Raw genomic sequence first — 20,721 nt, forward strand, 5'->3', positions numbered from 1 at the left:
CAGCTGCCCTCTGACCAGGCAGCACATCTTATATCAAGCACTCCTATTTTGTCCAGTATTGCTCTCTATGATTCACCTGCAGTGCAGGCTATTTGTTTAGATATATACAGTATTGCTTATATTCTTAAATCCTTTTCGGATGAGAATTTTAATATATCCTTTCTAATAGCAAGACTGTATGAAAAGGGATTACAAGGAAAAATGTGAGAGGCAAATGAAATTGCTTGCTGTGTCAAGTTGACACACTAGATGGCGAGGTTGTTATGCTGATGTCAAATTGCTGACATGAGAGGACAAAATATTTTCTCTCTTTTATGAAGTTATATAAAGTACATGAGTCCTTGTGTAGCAGAATTAATTAATTACTTCAAGCTTTTAACATTTAGCTTTCATTCAGATTTGAATGAAGTCACACTGAGTCATTATTAGGTTTGGTTTCTTTAAACACCAGTTCAGCTATCTTTAAGAGAATAAAAAGCTAACTAATGGGGCAGCATTGTTTTTAAAATTCCTAAAGGCAATTTCTGTTCTCATCTACAAAGGTTGTTTAAACAATTTTTAAAAGTAATTATCAGTCACTGAGACAGCTCTCAGCCAATGTAATGTGATGTAATGTAATGAGCCTTACATTATTAGTCGTGCTGGTGAAATATGAGCTCTTTGTAGTATTTAATTCTGCTGTGCTTGGCCAAGATGGGCTTTTCATATTGATCTTCAAGAAACTGAGTGAAGAGTGTCCTATTTGTGTTGTACTGTGCTGGAATCATTAGAAGCTTGTATTCTCCATTCTAATGTTGTTGCACATCTGTGATATCAGTGACTTCAGTTCATTATCGGTGTAAGACGGGCTCTTGCCCGGTCCAGTCCTGACGGCCCTTCCGCGGGCCCAGGTTCAGAGGAAGGCCACTGCGCCTTCCTATGTCCACCGGGGAATGGTAGTTTTATAGTCTTTCGCCCCGGCCCTCAGGCAGGGCGGGCGAGCAAGGAGTCTTTCGCCCCGGCCCTCAGGCAGGGCGGGCGAGCAAGGAGTCTTTCGCCCCGGCCCTCAGGCAGGGCGGGCGAGCAAGGAGTCTTTCGCCCCGGCCCTCAGGCAGGGTCTTTCGGGCGCAGGGCGGGCGAGCAAGGAGTCTTTCGCCCCGGCCCTCAGGCAGGGCGGGCGAGGAGCAGTGAGCTCGAGTCCAGCGGGTGGTAGAGGCTATTACCCTTTTGGGGGTTGGCAAGGATCAGGGGGGAGGGGAGGGGGACGCAGGCCCACCCAACTCCACTGCGTCCCAGCCCAGGGCCCTAGCAGTGGCACGGGTGTTGTCACTCAGTCGGCGGGGCTCCGGCCGCAACACGCCGACTGGGCGTTACCCCTAGTACAGCCACGCCTCCAGCTGTCCCTGGGCTCCTTCCTCCCCAGGTTCCGTGGTACATGTCTCCGTCGGTTCCTCTGGGTCATCGGCGTACACCGCACGGGGTAGGCCAGTCAATCCCTCTGCGTCCACGGGGGGTAGATTAGGAAGCTCCTCGGCGAGGGGCAGCTCCTCCAGATCGTAGGGCTGTGGGTAGGCTTCAGCCTCCGGCAACTCCTCCAGGTCGGGTCCTGCCTCCAGGTGTTGGGCGTCTGGCAGCTCCTCCAAGTCCGAACCAGCTTCTGGGCGGAACTCCCAGCTCTCCGGTTCAGGGGGCTCGTCCCAGCCGCCGCAGGCCTGAGGCTGGGTCCAGCGCTTTGGGCCTGTAGGCCTTGGCCAGTCCAGGGGGCCTGGAGGCCCAATCCAGGCCTTAGAGGCGGGTCGCCGGGGCCGCCCCGGGGCCCTCAAGGCCGGGAGAGGGTTACCTGAGGCGGAGGTCTGGCGTGGTTCAGCCCCTTGCTGCAGCCAGCAAGGCAGTACATCTGTCTCCGCCAGCAGCCTTTTTCTTTCTGATCTGCAGGGCCTGCTTTTTATGGCTGCTGTCCTTCCTAAGGCTCCGCCCCCCTGCTGCCGGGTTGGCCACCCGGCAGGACCTATCGGGGCCAAGCTGCCTGGTTGCCGGGCAGACTGGGCTGCCGGCGGGTCTAGAATCTGATTGGGTGCCTGTGGCCCTTCCGCGGGCCCAGGCTCAGAGGAAGGCCACTGCGCCTTCCTACAATCGGGGAAGAAGTCTGCTGTTATTAGAACCAGGGTTTCCATCATCTACACAAAGTGCTTTGTTTCTCAGCTAAAGCAGCAGGTTTATGAGCACAGACCTTGTGACATACTCAGAGTTTGGATACACATACATTTGTGTATACTGATGACAGAGCTCAATTGATTAGTCTCTAATTTATCCTTTTTCTTATTGTAATGTAAAGCACTCTTGATCTTGAACTACTTTGAACTGCATTCCGGAATAAATTTTGTAAGCTAAATTAAGAAACATGCACAGAGGACTCTGTTTTAATGGTACGTTAGAATATGTATTGTTCCCCCTGCTAGCTTTCCAGCAAAAAAATTTTCAAAATAATTTTAACAAGAAAGAAACCATTTTCATTTCTCTTTTCCTTGAATACAGGCCTGATTCAAAGTCCATTGAGGCCAATGGGAAAATTCCTACTGGGTTCAGCAGACTTTGGATCAGGCCCATACTGTGGGACTTGAAGACAGAAGTCTTCTAACTGAAGAACAAATGCATTCGTGGCTTCCACACATTGCCACATAAAGTTACCTCAACACCATTTTGAGTAGTGCACTTCTAGAGCAGAAAGGACAGTGTCAGTTTCCCAGCCTATTTATTCCGTGGCCTGTCTGTCAACAAGAGTCTCAGTGCCAGCTGGAATAGTAGTTCTGTGATGCAGATACCTGTCCACTTTAGGAATTGGACTGGGCCTGTAACTAAATACGCACAGACTACACAGCTCCTTCTGTATGGTGATGACTTCTGATCAGTACCTATAGCATCAAATGTGATTCAGTGATCATGAGAGGAGAAAGCAGAGGGCTTTCCTTTCGCTGTATAGATTCATAGCATCTTATGAGTAGAGTAAAAAACAAAAAAAACACTTCCTTTTGTGATTTATTCTTATTTATGATCTGAATTGTAGTAGTGTGTGGGAACCCCAGTCATGGACCCAGACCCCATTGTGCTAGGCACTGTACACACACAGAACAAAACTGAGTTGCTGCCCCACAGAGCTTAGTCTGATGCATTTGGACATGAGGGACTGATGAATGAGAATTAATTTCAGTGATATGTAGGGCCATATAAACTTCATATTTCTGATTCACCCATTCCTAAGCACAAGGGCCTTGTTAGAAATGCAGACAAAAATCACACATTGTTTTGTTTGAGGATATTTTTCTTACCAAAAAAAAAAAAAAAAAGAATTACAACAAGTGATTTTTTTTTAAATGGGTCACATAAGGATCAAATTCAGTTCAAAAGCTGAAATAAATAGTGTTTGCATATGTGAGTGTTGGTTTGTGAGGGAGAAGAGATTTTGTTACAGAGTGAAATTTAGAGTATGATTAAAAAGAAAAAAAGAGTTTTTTGTTATAGAATAACTTCATACTGTATCTTGGTCTTTTCCAAAATGAAGCATTAAAAATCACTATTACTAAAAAAATTGCTCAATTTCATTATCATTATCTAAACTTCTCTGAGAAGATAAATGGAGAGAGTGTAGAGATGTTATCACAGTGTCCAGTTATTGGAGGAGAAGTAATTAGCCAGATTGTGAAAACCCTTGCAGTGCATCAATTATTAGAAAAAACAGCAAATAAATGATATAATTCACCCTACTCAGTAAACTCCCATTAATGTAACTACCTCCTAAATAGACATGCTTAGTTAATGGGATAAACATGAAAAAAAATCAGTCACAGTAGCTATAGCTAGCCAGGTTTTGATGGAGAAAAAATATAGCAACAACAAAGTCAATATGCTAACATATACCAGTTGCCAACTGCCCATATAGAGTCATTTCAGCAGTTGGGGAAGCCCCAACTTCACCTCCTTCACACCAGCTACAGGAAGTGTGTGGTAGCAGCATAGGAGTATCTACAGTGCATCTATGCCACATGAGAATACTACACACGCGATGTTTGAGGGCAGTTTTGTGGAAAGTCACCTTACTGCACAAGAGGATCTAGCTTCTCTGTTTGTTCTGTGTGTTGGAGGCGGGGAAGAAGGATTGGTGAAATTCCTTCCTTCCCTGTGAATTTATGGCTGAATTTTTCCTTCTGTTAGCATGGATAATTTCACTGTTTCTAATGATTATAACATCCAGCCCATTTTTAGATTCAGACACAGCATGGCCCAATGTTGCTCTAAGGAATTAAATAATTTGAATGTCTAATTTTAGGTTAATTCTTCCAAACTGATTTTCTGTCTGATCTGGAAATAGAAGCATGTAAGAGTTCTCGTGAGCGGCAGGACAGCATGATAGCCTGCCTGACAGGTCTTTGCAGATTCCAGGCTTGCCTATTACATTTGATCTTTCTTTAACTCTAGCATTTTAATGTCTGCTGAGCAGGCCCACGGACATCTCTGAATAGTTCTTCACTTAGGGCCCAATCCTGTAATCACCGATGTGAGGAGCTTTCCTGATATGAATGGGAGCACTGAGGACAATGGGACTGCTTGCCTGTGTGAAGTGACTCATGGAGTTAAGCATTTGCAGCATTTAAGACATTCCCCATGAAAAACTGCAAAGCCACCACATTGTCCTTCTTAAAATGGACTTCTTCCTTGATACCTACAAAGTTCCAGACAATGGCTGCGCAGTACAGTGAGTGCTGCTTATCATTGCGCATCATCATCACCTTGCTGTTACCTTGTTCTCCCCCTGGCTGACTGTGGATCCACCTGTTGTCTCTGGACTTATGCTTAGATTGCAAGATCTTCAGGGCAGGGTTTGTCTCGGTTATGTGTGCGCGCAGTGTCCAGCACAACGGAGTCCTGATCTAGGACTGGACCCCTAGGCATTACCGCAGTCGAAAAAGATTTGCCAGTAACTATGACTGGAAAGAAGAGAAGACTCCCACTTAGATCTTAGGACAAACCTGGCTAATCTAAGAACAAATCCTGTTCCAGGGCTTTGTGTGTGTGTTATGCCTTTCTAGATCTGTATCAAGACAGATTCAAGAAATTGAATTAATTGAAATGTAAATTTAATGGCCAGGAAAGGATTTCTAATTAAGCAATAAATTCATTTCTCCTGCTAGACAGGTGAAGATACTAGCATAAGCAGGTCTCCGACATTGCTTCCTGTTTCCAGATAATTTAAAAATGGCAGTTGTTTTAGGTTAAAGTTATATTTTTAGGAGTAGGCAAAAAGTAATCTGTTCCTGCTATAAAATGTATTATCATCATTTCACTGACTGAATTTTGGGATTTGTATAAGTGTTTTCTTCTTGGAACAGTGAATAAATGTGTAGTTTATATAGGATCCAGTCCTGCAACCCTTACTCAGATGAGCAGTCACATCTGGCCTGGATCATCCCCTACCTTCCCCCTAGAGCCACACATGAAGGGGACTCTCTGCACATTGATTGCCCCCTTACCATATGGAAAACAGGGAGTTCGCTGTCTCCATAACAGCCCCATCCTTCATCTAGACACCACGGAGGGATTGCTGCATCTCTGGGATCAATTGGATGGATTGGAGACTGGGTGGATCATGAGGCTAAGTAGTGAGTGGAAGGGCGTGTAAATCTTCCCCTCCCTCATCCCCCCCAACCCTGGGAAGCCTAAGCAGAAAAGGTAATGACTTGAGCTTTTGTTGTCTTTTCCATAGAGCACCACAGAAAGGGGTCCTGGGGGCAAGCAGTGAGGGGTGGGTGTATGGCTGGTAGCTCAGCACCAATGGAATACACAGCTGGGGGGGCACAGAGGAGATGGAGGAAGGGGCAGAGCCTCTGCATGTATGGCCCTGCCCTCTCATGGACCCTGGAGTATACACCTGGTTGAGGGAATTCTGCAGTCTATTTTGCAAACCCTGGCTTTCTGACAGAGCACTGCAAGGAATATCAACAAGGGGTTCTTAGTGGAGATTTCTGGTGGGTGTCTGTTACAGACCACCAGACCAGGAGGATGAGGTGGATGAGGCTTTCTTTGCTCAACTAGGGAAAGTTTCCAGTTCACAGGGCCTGATTCTCATGGGAGACTTCAATCACCCTGACATCTGCTGGGAGAGCAATACAGCAGAGCACAAACAATCCAGGAAGTTTTTGGAGAGTGTTGCAGACAATTTCCTGGTGCAAGTGCTGGAGCAACCAACTAGGGGCTGTGCTTTTCTTGACCTGCTGCTCACAAACAGGGAAGATTTGGTAGGGGAAGTAGAAGTGGGTGGCAACCTAGGCAGCAGTGACCATGAGATGGTCGAGTTCAGGATCCTGACGAAAGGAAGGAAGGAGAGCAGCAGGATATGGACCATGGACTTCAGAAAAGCGGACTTTGACTCCCTCAGGGAACTGATGAGCAGGATTCCCTGGGAGGCTAATATGAGGGGAAAGGAACCCAAGAGAGCTGGCTGTTTTTTAAAGAGACCTTATTGAGGGCACAAGAGCAAACCATCCCGATGTGCGGAAAGAATAGCAAATATGGTAGGCGTCCAGCTTGGCTTAACAAAGATGTCCTTGGCGAACTTAAACGCAAAAAAGAAGCTTACAAGAAGTGGAAGCTTGGTCAGGTGACTAGGGAGGATTATATAAACACTGCTCGAACGTGCAGGAATGAAATCAGGAAGGCCAAAGCGCAATTGGAGTTGCAGCTAGCAAGGGACGTGAAGGGGAACAAGAAGGGTTTCTACAGGCATGTTGCCAACAAGAGGAAGATTCGGGAAAGAGTGGGCCCCTTAAAGAACGAGGGGGCGACCTAGTGACGGAGGATGTGGAGAAAGCTGAGGTACTCAATGCCTTTTTTGCCTCTGTCTTCACAGACAAGATCAGCTCCCAGACTGCTGTACTGGGTGGCACAGAATGGGAAGGAGGCAAACATCCCACAGTGCTGAAGGAACGGGTCCAAGACTATTTAGAAGGATTGGACATACACAAGTCCATGGGGCCGGATGCAATGCACCCGAGAGTGCTGAGGGAGTTGGCTGAGGTGATTTCAGAGCCATTGGCTATTATCTTTGAAAGCTCGTGGCAACAGGGGGAGGTCCCTGAGGACTGGAAAAAAGCAAATATAGTGCCCATCTTCAAAAAAGGGAGGAAAGAGGATCCAGGGAACTACAGACCGGTCAGCCTCACCTCAATCCCTGGAAAAATCATGGAGCGGGTCCTTAAGGAATCCATTTTAAGGCACTTGGAGGAGAGGAAGGTGATCAGGAACAGTCAACACGGATTCACCAAGGGAAAGTCATGCCTGACCAACCTGATTGCTTTCTATGATGAGGTGACTGGCTCTGTGGATGTAGGGAAGGCGGTGGATGTGATATACCTTGACTTTAGCAAAGCTTTTGATACTGTCTCGCACAGTATTCTTATCAGCAAGTTAAAGAAGTATGGGTTGGATGAATGGACTATAAAATGGATAGAGAACTGGCTAGAGCATAGGGCTCAATGTGTAGTGATCAATGGCTCCATGTCTAGCTGGCAACCGGTCACAAGTGGAGTTCCCCAGGGGTCTGTCCTGGGGCCGTTTTTGTTCAACATCTTTATTAATGATCTGGAGGATGGGGTAGATTGCACCCTCAGCAAGTTTGCGGACGACACTAAGCTGGGGGGAGTGGTAGATACCCTGGAGGGTAGGGATAGGATACAGAGTGACCTAAACAAACTGGAGGATTGGGCCAAAAGAAATCTAATGAGGTTCAACAAGGACAAGTGCAGAGTCCTCCACTTAGGAAGGAAGAATCCCATGCACAGCTATAGACTGGGGACCGACGAGCTGGGCAGCAGCTCTGCAGAAAAGGACCTGGGGGTAACGGTGGATAAAAAGCTGGATATGAGTCAGCAGTGTGCCCTGGTTGTCAAGAAGGCTAATGGAATATTGGGCTGCATTAGGAGGGGCATTGCCAGCAGGTCACGGGAAGTGATTATTCCCCTCTATTCGGCATTGGTGAGGCTGCATTTAGAATACTGTGTCCAGTTTTGGGCCCCCCACTACAAAAAAGATGTGGACAATTTGGAGAGAGTGCAGCGGAGGGCAACCAAAATGATTAGGGGGCTGGAGCACAGGACTTATGAGGAGAGGCTGAGGGAACTGGGCTTGTTTAGTCTGCAAAAGAGAAGAGTGAGGGGGGATTTGATAGCAGCTTTTAACTACCTGAAAGGGGGTTCCAGGGAGGATGGGGCTAGGCTGTTCTCGGTGGTGGCAGATGACAGAACAAGGAGCAACGGTCTCAAGTTGCAGGGGGAGGTCTAGGTTGGACATTAGGAAAAAGTTTTTTACTAGGAGGGTGGTGAAGCATTGGAATGGGTTACCTAGGGAGGTGGTGGAATCTCCATCCTTACAGGTTTTTAAGCTGAGGCTTGACAAAGCCCTGGTTGGGATGATATAGCTGAGGTTAGTCCTGCTTTGAGCAGGGGGTTGGACTAGATGACCTCCTGAGGTCCCTTCCAACTCTATGATTCTATGATTTCCTCCGCCGCCCCCAGAGCCACATCCTGTAGGCTTTTTCATGGTGAGAAATGATTGTGAGAGTAACTGTTTGTACACTTGTCTTTAGATGGAGAGATGTGGAGTTAGGAACAAAATTCTGATCTATTGAAATATTCGTATAGTTTCATATTGACTGATGCTCTCATGTATGCTTGACTGGTTTGCATCTAATAGGAACATACATAGGAACCATCTCACAGTTCCAGGTGAAATTTGTTGAGGCCCACCATTTAGGGTTTAGTTTATTTTTAAATAAAAATTGTGTAATGGGTGCCCAATAAAAGCTCTAGAAGTATGTATAGAAACATAAAACATTTCAAATTTTAATGAAAAGCTTTGTTGTGATAGAAACACAAACAGAACTATGTGCTAGCACATGAGTTCTCCTGGGAGGAGGGACAGGAGGGGCAGCTTCAGGGGGTTGCAACTAGATTGCCCTTTCCATATTGCTCAATCGGAGGGGGAGTCCTAGTATGGGAAAAGTTAAGAGCCATTATGTTAGTGCATTAAAACCAGAAAGTGAATCTGTGCATAAAAAAAGTGAAAACTCCCCAGCCTAATTTTACTCTCTGTGCTAAATGATATTCAAAAAAACCCCAAAACACAAAAAACCACAAATGGTTTAAGTGGTGAAAAAGTAAATTAGCTATTTCAAATGCATTATGTTTTAATAATTCAAGCATTATTAGTAATGCAGGGAAAGAACATTTTAATACTTATTTTGAAAGGGGCCCTCTAATGTCATTCACACCCTCATTGAAGCTGAGTAGATTAAGTTTCTCACTGCCATATGATGTAAAGAAAAGGTCAACAGTCTTATAAAAAAGCCTAACAGCTTTTCAGAACAGTTTTAATGAGCCTTTTGATATTAGCTCAAGAGGACATCCCTCCCTGGATGTCTAAATATGCTCTTAAAGCAAATGTTGAGCAGTTTGCTCCTGCGGAAGGTTATTCTTAGAAATAAATGAAGAAGGCTGTATCACTTTCCCTCCCCCACCTTTGTTGGTGCCTTAATATAAAAACCTGTGTTTGAAAGAAAATTACAGCATCCTAGATTGCAGTGCTTATTTGGTGTGCAACTGCAAGTGGGTGCTATTGTGAAGGGGAAAGAAAGAGAACAATGCTGTACAAATATCACTTCAGTATCTTTTTATGTCTGATTATAACTCCAAGAATATAGCAATGACTTGTTTTTCACAACAGGAATAGATCGCTTTACATGATGAGCTGGGAATGGATGCCCAGGTGAAAGGAATGTTACAATAAATAAGGTATTATGTAATACTGAGAGAGGGAAAGAACCTAGAGAGGAAAAGAAATGGCACCAGCTCTTTTATAATATATATATTTGTTCATGCAGTTACATCAGTACTAAGGGCTTAAAATAATATAGCACTCGATTTCCAGTTTGTTGTTGTTCATTATTTTATATACTTGCAACAAAAGCAATTATGTGGCACCTCTAACACCACAGTCCCTCCTAAAATTATGCTGGAGTAATGGTTCAGCATTAACTCAATGTGACAACTACCAACTACTGAATCATCACTTTCTCCAGTAACTAGGATTTCTTTGGTCTCTCTTCCATTATAGTGACCAGACCTGACCCTGCTTAACTTGTAGGATCCAATACAATTACAGCCCATGGTAATATGACTAAAGATTGGACTATAAAGCTTTTGCCTCGCCTGCTATCTCTGCAGAGGCAGGTTCCTTTTGATGCATGTTAGTCTCACACCTCTTTATGGCACCTCACCAACATGCCAATTGGTTTAATGTGCTTTGCTCATATCGGTTTGGCTGCAAGTTTGCCCTGATACATTTTGGAGGAAATCCTGGCAAAGATATCAACTAGAGAACTATGATAAAAATAGCTAAATGCTGCAGACTGTTGCCCTTTAACTGCAAATATATATCACTGTAGAAGTTAAAACATGCCCTTGCTTAGTTTAATTATCTTTAGAGGCGTTTGAGCACTGTTTTTCTGATAGCTTTAGAAATATTTACACACGGGGTGAAATTTATCCAGGCGTACAAGGCTCTCTACTCCTCCTATTGCCACAGGATATCATTGGGGTCAAGAGCTTAGCAGGATTCAAAGTAAGGATTACACACTTAGATGACTTAGAAGAATATCCAGGGTTATAACAGTACTCTTTCCCTTCCCACCCTCCCCTCATGCACAAGTGTTTGGGAAGAGATATAAACTCATGTTTTAGTGGTTAAGCCAACCTCCGACTACTGAGGGCTAGGAGGAAACATTCGCTGGGGAAGGGTTATCCTATAATTGCCTACTTTCCTCTGAGGCAGTTGGTACTGGCTATTGCTGGAGACCTTGTGCTGATCTAGTATGGTAGTTCCTACATTCTTAAGCAACCTGGTGCTGCTGCAAGAGACAGCAGGTGAAGTAGCTATACAAGGGGCCTCGCATCCCCTGTGTTTTCTAAAGGGGTCTTCCTGTTGATGCTTCATAGGCCAACATGCCTAAGGGTGATGGGCTTAATCACAAACTATGCCATTCCTGTGACCTGACACTCAGCCCAAATGGTTTGGAGGAGCAATGACTGCAGTTTTATAGATGCCCATGGGCTGACACAGTAGTAATCCCGCACCTGAACTGATGAAGTGTGTCTCTCCCATCCCTAATCGGGACGACTATCTGTCTGTTCAGTAACAGTAATTGGGTTGAAGCACTACAAATAAAAGTCTTTTAAAAGGATTGGGAATAATAGCATTGGATAGTGTCCCTTTTCAAGCTATGGTTTGGCTCCTCCACTCTGCTGTGCTCAGATATCAGGACATACAATAGCATATAATGGTTATCCAGTAATTTTGTAATGATCCATTACTGATGCATTTCACCTTTTAATGCACAGTGGAGAAAACAAAAGCCAGCACCATCCAGCAAAGAGGACAACTGTTGGGATGCAGGGAGAGTGACAGTGGGGCAACAGGCTGGGGGAAGATTTACATCTTCAGTTCTCCCATATTAGTATTGCCTGTAAAACATCTTTAATATGCTGTTTACTCACTTTCCCATCTCATGAGTAAAGTCAGTAAATACTAAAAAATCGATCAAGTTTGTCTGTCAGGATTTATATTTTACTAGTCGCTGAAAGCCCTTGCTGTTGCCTGGGTGTGGCAGTCAGGTCAAGTAATCTACCATCTGTATGGTCTTCCTTGTACAACCAATGAAAATGTTGCATGCAAATTAGCTGTAGGGTAATATGGTGACTGGTTGATTTACGTCTGATACCACGATGGTCTAACATGCCTTACTGTAGCTGAAAGCCTGGGCTGTTGCACAGCTGTAATTCATAAAATCAAAACTGGATCATAACATTGTGAATCCCAATGATGATTGAACCTGGTGATATTCTGAATGAAAAGTGCTCTGAGCCATGCTTGTAATTGTTTCTGTTGCTTCACACTGACTCAACAGACATTCTAAGCTTCAGAGTGACAATCCTGGAATGTTACTATATAGCTAACCTCATACTGCCTACTGCTCATGGTTTTGTTATCCTCCAGAACTGTAGCAATGGATTTTCTGTTAATAATTGTTCCACTGTTTTCCTTAGGATGGAGATAGACTTACACACAGTAATTATCAGGATCCCTCTTCTTTCAACAGTCTCATTACAACAGGGCAGGATTGAGAAAGATTGCCAACAAACACCTCAAATGTCTCCTTCTTTTCTGTGTCATCTTCCTTCTCACTCTCCCATTTAACCCAAATAAAAACTCATTCCCCTTGTACATTTCCCCAACCCTAACACCCACTCTCATGTATATTTTAAATCCAAAAGTGAAAGACTGGCCTCGCTGAAGTCAATGGGGTGAGGATTGCACCCTGAGTGCTCAGGACAAAATTAATTTGTCTCCCCTTTGTTTTCCTCTACTACTAGGTAATTCCACTGTTAGCGCTATATATTTTTTCCCACTACTGTTTACTTTGTTTTATGCCTCACATTAAGGTAAATTTTCCTCTTTTACCATCAATTTCACACAGTTGCCCCTGTACTGAGCCCAGTAACTTGTAACTGTGAAGAATAACTCTGTGTTTGGCTACAGCATATCTTCCAGAAAAGGCTCCAATCATGATCTGAAGACTTCCAGGGATGGAGGCTCCTGCCACATGCCTCAGTAGTTTGTTCCTGTAGTTAATCGCCTCATTGTTAAAAATGTGTATGTCATTTCTAATTCGAATGAGTTTGGCTTCAGTTCCAGCTGTTGGTTCTTGTAACCATTTTCTCTGCTAGATTAAAGAGCCCTTCACTATCTGGGGTTTTCTCCCTTATAACTTTAAAGATATGATTACTTTATATATTTAAAACACTTTTCTAAAAGCTGACACTTTTTTTGTTTGTACTAGCTATCCTTATCTGTCAGACTGCTCATCGGATACTGGTGCTGAAGTGCCAGTATACCAGTCACAGCTCAACAGGGCCAGATATTTCTGATACAAATCCAGATCCAAAATTTCATGAAGTTTGGATCCAGGGTTTTGGTTTGGCCTGTTTTATATAAATGTACGTGGCCAGACGCAACTGGTGAAAAATGTCTGAACGTTCAAAGATTGCAAGGTTTTGTTTCAGGCTCATCTCTTTTCATTGGTAATATCATATGTTTTAATGCACTTGTTTGTAAGGTTTAAATCTATCTTTAGGACAAGGCAGGAGCAAGCATATTATTTTTTAGTATAATATTACCTATTTTGATGTGCTAGACATGTAAATGATATATTGTGTTTGTATAATGAGGAACTGAAGAGCCAGACATACATTAGAGCTATCCAGGGTCTTGTTGTCTTTCTTATTGGCCACATAACCTTTTTGTGTTAAAAAGAGAAGCAGTACCATATAACTAACTTTTTTTTGTTTGGCCATGACCCAGCCCTATTTTCTCAATGGCCATTCACTTTTTCAAGATGTTTGTCTCTTCTCTTTTCATAAAGGTTTAACATAAGTGACTCCGGATACTCATAACAATCTGAAATGGAGAACAACTTCATTTCTTCAAGAAAAATACTTTAAAGTCAATGTCAAATTTGTGAGGGAAGCCTGTGATAGTTGCTAGCTAAGGGCTCAGTCATCATGCAAGTCCTCCATGTGCAGAGCTCCCACTTCAGTCTGTGGGAGTTACATAAATAAAGGACTTTCAGGGCTAGGCCTCTAGTGACAGACAGTATTGTGTGAACCCGACAGCAACATGGGCTTTCTCAATCCATTGCTCTGTGTGGTATGTTCCGTTGTCAGTAATGGCTGGATACTTAAAAAGATTAATCTTAGTGTAGACAGGGCTTCTGGCATTTTTTACCACTGTGTCAATTAAACCTTGCTCCGAATAGATTTAAATGTGCTCTGGAGGCAGCTCACTTGCCAATAACCCACAAATACTCTGAACAGGTTTATATGACACAGTAGTAGAAATGTCGGAAGTCACCATCTCTACACTGAAATTAAAGACCTCCGGCTGGCCAGGCCAGCTGACTCAGGCTCACAGGGCTCGAGCTAAGGGGCTGTTTAATTGCAATGTAGATATGTTCGGGCCCGTGCTCTAGGACCTGTGAAGTGGGAGAGTCCCAGAGCTCAGGCTGCAGCCTGAGCCCCTGTCAACACTGCAGTTAAACAGCCCCTCAGTCCGATCCCTGCGAGCCTGAGCCTGCTGGCATGGGGCAGCCACAGCTTTTTAATTGCAGTGTAGACATACCGTTTCAGCTCTCTGGCTCTCACCAATGCATCTCACCTGGTGGTAGTGCTAGTGGAAGGTTTTTTGCTAAATTTCCGCAGTTTAGACTGCGACTAAGTTGTTTTTACATCATCTTCCTGGGTGCATGCACTAAAGTTTCACAGCACTAAGTATGCAAGTGTGCACAGAGTTACCTGACACAATAGCAGAACATTATTTTCTAAAAAGAGAAGAAGAAAAAGAGATGTTTTCAAGAGTCCTATTCTGCTTGTCCCGAAGCTTCACAATTCTTTCCGGTGCAATTGTGGGTTTGCTTCTGGGGCAGTTAGTATGCCTGTATACCACAACATATGCCCGAGGTGAAAAGTGAGCACCTCTCCTATTCGTTTCTAGATCGGAGTTTACTAAAAGTCATCATTCAGAATTAATTTAGAGCTTACTTAAATAACACTGAGTTTAAAGATGTTATTCTTGCCTACATCTTTGCTTATCACCTGCTGCATCTTTCCTCATGCTACACTCAAGCGTTTTTTCTTGACCTCTCCTTATGGCTTTGTTTTCCACCCCCACTGTCTTCACGCCATCTTTCATGTCACCTTCTCCGTTTTGACAGTCCCCCAGTCTGAACATATGCCAAGCCCCTTCCTGTTCCTCTGAAAATCCTTCTGTTCTGTGAAGCTCCCCACCTACAAACACCACACATTGCTATATGGGTTCAGTTTTCCTCTCATGGCATTTTTCCATCATTTTAAATCTGTTGACTTCAGTGGCGTTACTCCTGGTCCTCCAATGAGAGAGCAGAATCAGGCCCTATGTACTGGTTTATGCTTTTAGATTAAATGATCTTCCTTGCAAGGACTCTGTTCTCTGTTTAGCACATTATGTACTGTAAAGCATCCCGTGTGCTTACAGCATTATATAAATAATCATTTCCGGCTGATTCATGGCTTAGGCCCAGGCAAAGACCAGCACATGGTTGTCTTGCCACTGGAGCCTGCCACCAGCATAAGGTGGGAAATAGCAGCCCTGCAGAGCCTGCTTCCCTTCTCATGTGGGCAGCTGTTGCAGAGGTTTAAGGGAAAGCTATGCACTAGGGGTTTGATCCTGCCAAGCGCTGAGCTCTCATGCCTGATCCAGTGAAGCACTTAAGCATGGGGTTAGCTTTACCCATCAGGGCTACTCCTGCTCGTCCGGTTAAACACTTGCTTAAGTATTTCACTGGATTGAGCCAGAGTGACCAGCACCTTGCAAGAATGAACCCAAGAGGAATGGCTTTCATACATTTAAGGCCTTTTGAATACAGAGGAAGATAAGGGAAATAATATTAACAACAACATTGCATTTATATAGATATTGCCATTCAAGGATCTCAATGTGATTTATAAACGTTAATTGAGACTCAAAATACCATTCTGAGATAAGTGGCTAACCTCATTTTACAGGCAGAGAAAGTGAGGCACAGGAGGCGATTTACCCAAAGGTGATGACACAGGAAGGCTGTTTTATCCCTCATTCCTGTGTTTTCAACCTTTTATCTATGGAATCATGCCATCTCAGGCAGGGAAGGGAAGGAAAAGTCACTAGAATGAATATATTTTATGCAATACCACAATTCCCATACGATCACAGAAACTATCCTGGGAATTGAGAGAGGCTTTAAAGAATTACTTGAAATTATATATTTAGAACTTTGAGGCCGGCTAAAAAACCCACAGCATCTAAAAACAAACACAGCTTCTCCCAGAGACACTTGCATTGTGGCCTCTGCTTGGGAGGAAACCGAAACAGTGAAAGGAAGTGCTGTACTTTACCAGAAATCATTTTTAAAAAATCAAATCCTTTATAATGATACATTTACACTGAGCCATTGTTTACATGGTCTAAATGTGTATTTAGGCTTATTTTTCATTATTGGATACACTTGCCGAAGCTGTGATTGATTATTTGGGTTCAATTATTCAATCCTTACTTTGAGTGGGAGCTGTGGTGTTTATTTACCCCCTTCTTTCTATTTACTCACTTAGTTCCCAATCCTGCAATGGGTGAACTAGGCCCACTTGACTTTACTGGGTCTCCACATAGGTGCAGCAGCCCACCTGCATTGTAGGTTTGAGACTTAGGGTCCTATTCTGCAAATAGTTACCACAGACTATAGTGTTTACAATCATAAATCATCGCTTTGACTCTCTGTCTATCTTGGGTACCCAGATGGCCCCATCACCGTAGTTCCTGTGCACTTCACAATCTTTAATGTATTTATCCTCAAATACCCCTGCAACATAAGGAGTGTTATTATACCGATTTCATAGATGGGGAACTGAGGCACATAGAGGCTGAGGGATTTGCCTGAGATTGCACAGGGACTCTGTAGTGGAGCAGGGATGTGAGTCCAGGTCTCCACTGGACCCATCCTGCCTCTCAATGATTACAATGGGATAATTCACAGTATTAAATTTAGGGCCTGATCGTGCCCTGATTGAAATCAGTGAGAGCTTTGCTGTCTATTTCAATGGGCACAGTGTTAGACCCATACTAAATGATTATATCTGGCACTTATATAATGCTTTTCATCAGCCATGTTAAAGAAGAGCAGAATAAGCAAGTTCATATTAAACTGAGTAGCTGAGAATATTCTGAAAAAAATCACTGCATCCCATTTAATGCTTTTGTGGCTTTTTCTCATACTAAAGACAGCATGTGCAGATCACCACTGGATTAAGCAGCTCTATTTACTGGCCAGATCTTAACACTGTAGTGTGGCCTCATGGACCGCAAGAGTTTGGATTCAATGTTTGTCATACCTGTGTAGTACTATTTGTTATTTGGTTGAATGGAAAAAAAAGTGGATTTATTCTATCTCTAATTACAAATTATTATTTTTATTTATTTGTTTGTTTTAAAATAAAGGTGAAACAGGAATGAAATTCAATAGAGCAGGCTGAAAGCTTTTCAAATTTCACAATTCTGAGATTTCAAAATTTGGGAACATTTTAAGAAAATACCACTTTTCAACCGACGATTGAGATGTAAGTAGAAAATTAAAGTTAAAATTGATGGGTAAATCTTAGTAGCTTTGGCAGCCAAACCCATAAGTGAGATGTCGCGCTGATGCTGTAATATAATAGTTACATCTGCTCACGGGCTTCCATTAAGAAATAACATGTAGCAGCGTGTGCATATACTAATCAACATATGTACCTTCTCTGGTTCTGTGACTTGTCTTTTCTCTTTTCTAGAAGATCTTTTACAGTTTTAACCTAGAAGAGGAGAGACACACTTTATATAAATAGTCGATAAGTTAATCATATGTTAGTGATTATTATAGTCCAGCAGGTGAATAGGTTGCTTATTACCATGGTTTATAACAATATATAACTGGAAATGATGTGTTAGTAACCCTCTATCATACATACTACTGCAACATGCTTATGTCATCTATTTGTCATTTATCAGCTCTTTATAAACAATTTATAAATAGAACTTTAATATAAAGTGAGACATATTTGTAATCTTTTGGCTCTCCTTAGTCCTCCAAGTTTTTCCTTTCTGCAGTACAGAATATAACCAATATGCCCTACATACTCTCCATTTTTGCTGATGACAGTCACTCTCAGCAATTGGTTCTCTCTCTCCTTCCTAATCACTGCAAATAGATCAGGGCTCTAAGCATCTTTTATTTAAAAATGGGGGAGAGGAGTTGGGAGGGAGGGGAGTAATTGCAGAGATGTATATTGCTGCTCCTATAATACACTCACTGATGGTGAGTGATCAGAATCTTATATTCGTAAAAGATATGAAAACATTCCTTTTTCTTTACAACACTACTGAGAATTATGGTAGTATACAGAATTATTTAAATGAAAGAGAAAATAGCAGAAAAAACAATACTGTGTGACATTTATATAGGTTCATTACTAGGTAGCAATATCTTTTTATATAGGACTTCAGTGAACTTCACAAAAGTGAGTAAGTAGGATTATCTCCCTCTTACAAATGAGGAAACTGAGGTAAACACAGCAGGTCAGTGGAAGAGCTAGGAATAGAATCCAGTCCCCTGAATCTTATCCCTATACTGAATCCATTCAGCCCCAGATGGTGGAAGAGATATCTTTGATTGAACATAGTTGTACGAAGAGAACTTCTGAAAATATAGAAAATGAAAATGTTTAAAAATCTCATTCCATTGAAATTATTTTATGTTTATCATGGAAAAATCTTAGGCATCAGAAACTCAGATGGTATGGAAAGTCTAACAGAAATGTCTGCAATTGGCTTTTCATTTCTACATATGTCAGTCAGTTGTTTTGTTGGGCCCGATTCTGCTGACATCCAATTACAGTTTTGCCCTTGACCAATAGGATCTGGTCATTTAATTACTTTTAGCCTGCAAACATTAGTATAATAATTAATGCCTCAAATGGATGAGTGGCTTGTCTGCATATGCATATTGATACAGCTGTAAATGCATTTCTGGTAAACAATATGGAACATCAGACCTAGAACTTGTAGGATTTAACACATAGCCAGTGTAGTTAATGACTGCAGCAAATGTAACCTCTTTCAGCAATGCATTTTCTCAAAGCTCAAAACCTTAGAAAAAAGCTGCCTTCTTCCTCCACCCCATCAAAACTTTTGCCATTTATAATGTAGGCTCATTCCAGTCTGTTATCTACATCTTTTCCTTTAGAGTTTTGCCTCCCCACCTTTTAAACACTTCCTCATTAAAACAACATTTCTTCTGCTTTTCAAAAATGTGTATTCAGTATTACATAGTTGCAGGTTTTTTGTTTTCTCCCAAGGAGAGGTGAAAATTCTGGGGGGATTCAAGTATCCACTTGATAGGCTCACACAGTCTTAATCAGCCTATAATAGAGCTAATGGCTGTTTGTCATCCTTGGAGATATAAATTTCCTGATGGTGTCTACTGCAGTCAGTGCATGAAGTATACTCTGACTGCCAGCAAGGTCTAATAATCAGGAGAAGGGCAGTGAGCTTCATTAGAGAGAAAGAGAGCAGCATCAGCTGCTTTTCTATAGAACTCTGCTTCTTCAGTGCTGGGGGGTGCAGAAAAAATGGATAATGCTGGTAAGTGAAAGAAAACGGATCTTAATTCTTAGCTGATCTACAGGGTTCATTTGTATCCTGTCTTTTTTGCTGCAGGATGTTTGCTATTCTGCTATTAGCAGTTCTGCTATTAAAACTGTTATCTTTATTGAACTGGATTTCTGTTGTGTAAAATGTGACACACTTATTTAACCCTGCAATAGTACGTTGAAGTTTGGGGTTCTTAGAAATATGAATATAAAGTGTAATTGAAAATTCATCTTTTAAGGACTTCAGTTTTATTTCAGAATCGTTCTGCAAGAAGTATTATTTCAGAAACTGTCTGCAGGAAGTGTGGACATCTTTTAAGGACTTCAGTATTATTTCAGCATCTGACTGCAGGAAGTGTGGACTAGTTAAATGCATACAATTAACTAGAAAGATATCTGACAGATGGCAAAAGATGTGCATAGGTAATTAACAGAACAAACTGAAAGAGCATTAACGTTTATACACATCACATGTATTTATTATTTTAAGATGTTTTTTCTTTTACATAAAAACACTTGCTCTGTAACCAATTAGAATATAAAACATTGAATATATTTGCACCTTTTTTCTCTTTCCTTTGATGTTTAATCTTTTAGAGCATGCATTTTAATGCCAAATAATGCATCTCAGGGTTTCTAAGAAGGTAAACACAATAATAGCTTTGCTTATTCCGGGAAATAGACTATTTGCATTTCACTTTTTGAAGGTTATATGCATCAGTGCAAAAAGACAACTCTTTGTGATGAATGTTTCACATATTACTTGAACTGCAAGGCTTCTTGACATATCTGTTGCTCATTGTTTTATTGCTACCAGCACAAAATAAAGTAAGGTACAGAATTTGCTGTGGATTCATTGTCCATTGAAACTGGTTTAAATCATTTGGTTTTCTCAGCATTTAAAAAGATGATTCACTATATATTGTGTATATACACACTGTTATATTGTACATTGGAAAGAAGATACTACAAAGGTAACACGATATTTTATTTTTATAATAAGAGTGTACTTTTGTATGTGCCTTTAAGCTGCAGTGACCAAATTCATCCCTGAGGTACCTTGCTTGATTTTTGTGGATAAACAGGTTAGAAAAACTTGCTGCTTTGATTTCTGTTAAATCCTGTTCTTAAGATAAACAAAAAGTACTACCAGAGATTAAAGTGTTAGTCCCACTGACAACATATGGTCAGTTACAGTACAAGTGTATTCCTAAACTAATGTGGTTCAAGTTTAACATTAATTTTTTATTAAACAAACTAGATGAGAGAATTGGGGGCAGTCTTTTCACTCACTATGTTGGCTATCTTTTAAGTATACCCAATAGATCTGGAATAAAAGACAGGGGGACACACTTGACATTCCATGACTAGGCAGACTAGGCAGTTTTCC

The 20,721-nt window shown here is 42.1% G+C and overlaps 1 protein-coding gene across 1 annotated transcript in view; it reads left to right on the forward strand.

Annotated features, from left to right (window-relative positions):
- The first annotated feature begins 19,188 nt into the window (after positions 1–19,188).
- Positions 19,189–20,721, forward strand: part of PHACTR2 (phosphatase and actin regulator 2) — a 146,627-nt gene continuing 145,094 nt past the window's right edge. Inside the window, exon 1 of the mRNA XM_067542355.1 lies at positions 19,189–19,323. Coding sequence (XP_067398456.1) covers positions 19,311–19,323 — 13 coding nt within the window. The 5' untranslated portion in view covers positions 19,189–19,310. The remainder of the gene's footprint in view (positions 19,324–20,721) is intronic.

This window comes from Emydura macquarii, unplaced genomic scaffold (genome assembly GCF_026122565.2).
Source record: "Emydura macquarii macquarii isolate MOO-44397 ecotype Brisbane River unplaced genomic scaffold, CSIRO-AGI_Emac_v2 contig_705, whole genome shotgun sequence".
NCBI lineage: Eukaryota > Metazoa > Chordata > Testudines > Chelidae > Emydura > Emydura macquarii.